This window comes from Ursus americanus, chromosome 24, assembly GCF_024610735.1.
Source record: "Ursus americanus isolate L20-20 chromosome 24, mUrsAme1.1.p, whole genome shotgun sequence".
Classification (NCBI taxonomy): domain Eukaryota; kingdom Metazoa; phylum Chordata; class Mammalia; order Carnivora; family Ursidae; genus Ursus; species Ursus americanus.
In genome coordinates, this window is record NC_142150.1 from 31,922,823 (window position 1) to 31,929,317 (window position 6,495).

General features: G+C 39.4%; 1 protein-coding gene across 2 annotated transcripts; it reads left to right on the top strand.

The window, feature by feature from the left end:
* The first annotated feature begins 499 nt into the window (after positions 1-499).
* Positions 500-5,482, top strand: LOC123785135 (olfactory receptor 4B1). 2 transcript variants are annotated; one of them, XM_045786846.1, is made up of 2 exons: positions 500-1,410; positions 5,455-5,482. In XM_045786846.1, exons 1-2 carry the CDS (start codon positions 500-502, stop codon positions 5,480-5,482), a joined length of 939 nt encoding a protein of 312 aa, XP_045642802.1. The 2 variants fall into 2 exon arrangements, with proteins under 2 accessions (XP_045642802.1, XP_045642803.1); XM_045786847.1 differs by lacking the exon at positions 5,455-5,482 and having other exon boundaries at positions 500-1,429.
* Positions 5,483-6,495: the final 1,013 nt, after the last annotated feature.

Below are 6,495 nucleotides of genomic sequence, written 5' to 3' on the forward strand. Positions count from 1 at the left end.
TGGAGGAAAAAGGGATTCAGGAGCAGAAGTTCACTTGAGAATTTCTCTCGCTAAGGCATGATAAGAAATGTTGAGAATGGGAGAATTGTTGGTGATATGGATACTTATTAGTGCTGAAATGTTGATTATTATTTGCAGTGTGATATATCTGAAATAACATACCAGTTGGAATAAAATGATGTGGTTCTTCTGGATCCACTTCTTACTGGGAGGCTTTGCTAATTCACAACCTCTCTGAGCCTTGGTTTTCTCACTTATGAAACGGGGATCATGGAGTTTTTGTGAGACAGATTGCATAGTGTCTTGTATAGCGTGGGCTGTTGGGTAGTGAATGGATAAGCATTGGTTATATGAACAAATAAGTAAGTAAAGTAAACCAGTAGGATAATATGTACGAAAGGTTCTCTTAACAGGCAAGTGCTAAATAAGCATGAAAGATTGGTGTTGTGATATTGTTTGTTTTGTCACAGGACTCTTCTCTGAGATCCTTCCTCTCCGCATGGAATCCAGTACAAATAATGTGACTGAATTAATTTTCACTGGCCTTTTCCAGGATCCAGAGGTGCAGAGAGTGTGTTTTGTGGTGTTTCTTCTCGTGTACCTGGCCACAGTGGTGGGCAATGGCCTCATTGTGCTGACAGTCAATGTCAGTAAGAGTCTGCATTCCCCCATGTACTTCTTCCTTAGCTACCTGTCCCTGGTGGAGATCACGTACTCTTCCACTGTCGTCCCTAAATTCATCACAGACTTACTTGCCAAGATTAAAACCATTTCTCTGGAGGGCTGTGTGACTCAGATATTCTTCTTCCATTTCTTTGGGGTCACTGAGATCCTTTTGCTTGTGGTGATGGCCTATGACCGCTATGTGGCCATCTGCAAGCCTCTTCATTATATGAATATTATGAGCCGCCAACTGTGTCATGTACTGGTGACTGGCTCTTGGCTTGGTGGCTTTTTTCACTCCATTATACAGATTCTCATCACCATCCAGTTGCCCTTCTGTGGTCCCAATGTGATTGACCACTACTTCTGTGATCTTCAGCCATTATTCAAACTTGCCTGCACTGACACTTCTGTGGAGGGGGTTATTGTGTTGGCCAACAGTGGCTTAATTGCTCTGTGTTCCTTCCTCATCTTGGTGTCCTCCTATATTGTCATACTGTTCAACTTGAGGAATCATTCTGCAGAGGGGAGGCGCAAAGCCCTCTCCACCTGTGCCTCTCACATCACAGTGGTCCTTTTGTTCTTTGGACCTGCCATTTTCCTCTACATGCGACCCTCCTCTACCTTCACTGAGGACAAACTGGTGGCCGTGTTCTACACGGTTGTCACCCCCATGCTGAACCCCATCATCTACACACTCAGAAATGCAGAGGTGAAAATTGCCATGAGGAGGTTGTGGGGCAAAAAGAACTCAGGAATGGAGTGAAAATGGGAAAGTGATAAAGAAAAACACATGTCTGATTATTATTATTATTATTCTCTGTTTTTGAAATGGATTTTGATTTCAGTGGGACATTCAGGAATGGCAGAAACAAATGTCAGGACTTAATATTGCTGCTTCTGTGGTTCTCCTTAGAACCAAAGACTTGGCTGGTATCCTGGTGTAATATTCCAAGGACAGAGATTGGATTGGCTCTATGATATGCAGCAATGTCATGGGATTGGGTAATATTGAGACCCAAACTAAATGCAAATGCAAAGGAGAATATTTTGACAGGTATTTTGTAAGTTAAAGTACTTCTATTACATACTTTCACTTTCCCTCCCCCTCCCCACCTCCTTCTCCCTCCCTCCCTCCCTTCTCCCTTCCTTGTTCAACCTCCTAATAACAACCTATATTTCATTAAGAAGGGAAACCAAAGACAGGAATTACCATGGGATATTTGAAGAGGGTACCAATGTGATCTTCTCTTCCAGTGTGGAGAAGTGTAGCTTTGAAAATTGTGTCCAAGAATTTTTCTGTCCTTGGCGTCTTGTACCATAGACCATCTGATTAAAAGTACCAAAAAAATCTCTGGGGCAATTTCAGCTCTTGTGACATGTACAAACGTTAGTTCTTCAATCTCCACAAGCCCTTTCACAATGTCCAGCATCCATAAATTTAAAAAAAAAATATCAAAATGGCATAGGTTCTAGCTGTCAGTAGGGAAAGATCAAGTCAACATTTTAATGGGAAGATCACATGTAGGCTTATCCAAATATAAATAAACACAGAATGTAGAAAATTCTTATTAGGCCTATCTCGAAGAATGAAAGGGAGGGAAATACTGTTCATGCATGTTTCTACTCCAGACTTCTGTCTTTTATTCTAAGTGACCATGCCAATTCCACTTCTTTTCATGCTTACTAGTGTTTCTTGGTGAAATAGGATGAGACAGTCTGTGCCTCTGTTATTGTGATCCCAGTGTGATTGACCACAACTTCTGTGATGTTCAGCCATTATCCAAGCTTGGCTGCACTGACACCTTTGTGGAGAGGGGTTATTGTGTTGGCCAACAGTGGTTTAATTGCTCCTTCCTCATCTTGGTGACCTCATATATCCTTCCACCTCTCTGAAATTCCTCTTCACTCAACTGACTTATACCATACAAAGACTGGCTTTGCATTTGCACTCTGTCCTCTCACCTCTCCTTGAGGATCGGGTGAAAGAATTCAGGCAGCTTCCTTGCAGAGGGATGGGGCATCACGGGTGTGCTATAGGCCTTAGGGACTTGTCTCTTTCTCCTTAGGTTCTGACAGAACATGTAGGTTAATAGTGGTTTTAAAGGCACCAGGAAATCTCCCCCACTTCCCCAATAATCACGGCCAGGGATGACATCATCATTAAACCCTGAGGAAATACTACTTCTGCCCAGAATAACTTTACCACCTTTTTCCATATGGCAAAATCCTATACATCCTTTAAGACCTGGGTTAAAGTCATCTCCTTTATGAGGACTTCTCTGACTTCCCTCCTCCTTGTGTTGAATTTGTGTCTCCTCTCCATGGTTATGTTTGTGTCCCTTTATCATTGTCCTTATCACTTTGATCATCATTATTTTATACATGTTTTTTTCATAGGCAAGACTATTCACTCTCCCCTCTTTGTGGTTCTATATATGCTTGTAGCCGGTGCATCATAAGTGCTTGTTAAAAAAAAAAAAAAAGTGCTTGTTGAATTAACCCTTTAGGCCCATGCACTGTCCTCTCTCTATTATTTCTTATTGATTCTCTCTGAACACTTTCGTGGTGAAGAGCATATCTCTTCCTATTAAAATTTTAAGAGCTCAAGCTCTGAAATTTAGTAGGACGTTCCAATTGCCTATAGCCACAACCCAAGATACAAGCTACTTCACTTCTCTGAACATTCCTTTTGCACAATTAAAATAAGATTAATGATAGCATATATTCCCAAGATCATTCTGAATATTAAATGCAATAATATATGTAAAGCTTTTAGAAAATAACAGGGTAGAGTTGTACCATGGACTCAATAAATATTAGTCATCATCTCATTATTATTGCTGCTGGTCATTAATTTTATTATACAGAATGACTTCATGTCTGTCCACACATAGGTCTTCTTTTAGTTCTTTTGAACTACTGAGAATAGGCCTTGATTGCATACCAAAACTTTCAGACATTTAAAGACAGTACAATTCTTTTTTTTTGGAGGGGGGGCTTCTTTGGGCTCAACATTCTCTGCCACTTAATTGCCTTTGAGGGTCTTGCACGGTACCTGGCACATTGTACGTACTCAATAAATGTTTATTAAATAGATGTTGACTATATTGTGTGTCAACTGTATTTCAATTAAAAAAGATTATGACATAGCCTCCCCATTGTCTTTTATGCTAAATGTGCTTATACTTTGTTAATATATATTTTAAAGCGTGTGGTACAGAACTAAGCTCAGTGGAGCTCCCCTCTCTATCTCTCAATGCTTGCTTGTATCGCAGAAGGCTGAGACATTAGGATGTAGGCTGTGATGGGAGCCACTTACTCATGTGCATGTTTGGGTTCTTTGCTGAGAGCTTTGAAAAGAACATCATCAATCAGTAGAAACATTGGATACTGCAGGAACGGATAAGAGCCACACTAACAGAATCACCAAAATTCTCAGGGATTACCTTTCCTACTGAGGGTTGAGACTTGGTGGGTCTATTGAGAGCTAATTACCTGCTTTGTTCTGGTCTCAGTGGACAAACATAGGAATCAAAGGAAAGCATTTTCCCCCCATTGTTTAAGAGCCAGAGAATGTTGTGAAATATTAAAAACAACTTCTCAATTCACAGAAGTGTAACAGTCTAATTATACCACTTAGCACTGAAGACATGTAGTTAGTTCTCAACTGTTGATTCTGTCTGAACATTAAAAAATGTATTAAACATAAAATAAAGAAAAGTTTAAAGATTAAATAAAAGTTAGGAAAGTGTTGCAAGCTTCTCTGCATATAGAGTTTGGTACTCTTCTCATTTATTATTTAATCTTTTAAGGTATAGGTTTCACGGCATGTAGCAGAAAAAAAAAATGGCAACTTAATGAGATAGAAGTACAAATGTTCAGAGGTAGAAAGTCCAGCATGGTTGCGAAGGTCTGACAACCTTATCAGAAATCCAGACTCTGCCATCGTCAGCACGCAGCTTCAACCTTGTGACCTCAAAGTGTGGCTACTGCTCCATACCATCGCTGTCCAGTCGAACTTTATGTCGTGCTGGAGATGGTCTGTGTCTGTGCTGAACAAATTTGTAGTGGCTATTGAGCAGTGAAATGAACTAAATTTTAAATTTTATTTCATTTTAAGAATTTAAAATTTTGAAGCTACATGTGGTGGGACACCTGGGTGGCTCAGTCAGTTAAGGCCCGACTCTTGATTTTGGCTCAGGCCATAATCTCAGGGTCGTGAAATTGAGCCCTGCATGGGTCTTCACACTGGGCCTGGAACCTGCTTGGGATTCTCTCTCTCCCTCTCCCTCTGCCCCTTCTGCCACTCTAAAAAAAAAAAAAAAGCTACACATGGCTATTGGATTCCATATTGGACAACACCACTCTTAGCATTTCATCTATATCTCAGGAGGCAAGAGAGGGAAGAAGGGGAGGATGAACTGATCACTTTCTCTCTCTCTTTTTAAAGATTTTATTTGTTTATTTAAGAGAGTGAGAGAAAGTACAAGTGGGGTGAGGGGCAGAGGTAGAAGCAGACTCCCCCCTGAGGAGAGAGCCCAATGTGGACTCGATCCCAGGACTCTGGGATCATGACCTGAGCCGAAGGCAGATGTTTAACCGACTGAGCCACCCAAGAGCCCCTGATAACTTTCTTTTTTATGAGATTATTCAAAAGTGCTACATAGCAATTTTGCTCTCATCTTATTTGATTGAAGTTAATCACATGGTTACCCTTAATTGCAAGGGAGACCAAAAAGTATAATCCTTTATTCTAAGTTGAATTATGTTTAGCTAAGATCAGAGTGTTTTGTTCCTAAAGAGAAAAGGGAAATAGCCCAAGTGTCCAACTGATAAACGGATAAGGAAGATGTGGTATATATATTTATATACAATGGAATATTATTCAGCAATAAAAAACAACGAAATCTTGCCATTTGCAACAACATGGATGGAGCTAGAGTGTATTATGCTAAACGAAATAGAGAAGGACAAATAATATATGATTTCACCCATATGTGGAATTTAAGAAATAAAACAGATGAGCAAAGGGGGAAAAAAGAGAGAGAGAGAGCAAACCAAGAAACAGAGAACAATCTGATAGTTACCAGAACAGAGGTGGGTGGAGGGATGGGCTAAATAGGTGATGGGGATTAGGGAGTGCACTTGTTGTGTTGAGCACTGGGTGTTGTATTGAAGTGTTGAATCACTACATTGTACACCTGAAACTAATATTACTCTGTATGTTAACTAACTGGAATTTAAATAAAAACTTAAAAAATAGAGAAGGGGGGAATGGATATAAATATTGGCATATATTCTCAGTCTATTACATACCAATTTCCTAAGCAATTAAAAATTTTCATAAAAGTTATTTATAATGGCTTGATAATATCAACAGTCTAATTGTAGCATAGTTTACTTAATCATTCACCTCTTTTAGGACTATTAGGTTTCCTTAATAATTCATTCACTAAGTCTTAATGAGCATGTACTATGTGCTATGCATTACTCCCAGTGCCAGGGATATACAGTGATATATAGGATGGAGAAGGTCCTGTCTACATGGATGTAAACATTCTGTTTTCTGAAGCTGGTGGTCTAGATCAGCATTGCCAGTGTGATGTGATGAGCACTGGGTGGTAGATGCAACTAATGAATCATTGAACACTACATCAAAAACTAAAGATGTACTATATGTTGGCTAATTGAACTTAATAAAAAAAGAGAACTTTCTGTGATAATGGAAATATTTGATATCCATTCTAATACATGGTAGTCCCTCCATGTGGTTAATTGGTATTTGAAATATGCCTAGCATCCTGAAGAATTGAATTTTTAATTTTTTAA

Excerpts from the sequence above, each read along its gene's own strand:
- LOC123785135 (XM_045786846.1), top strand. The coding sequence starts at position 500 with ATGGAATCCAGTACAAATAATGTGACTGAATTAATTTTCACTGGCCTT. Across the intron at positions 1,411-5,454 it reads AGGAGGTTGTGGGGCAAAAA|TTTGTTCCTAAAGAGAAAAG; the intron begins GAACTCAGGAAT and ends AGATCAGAGTGT.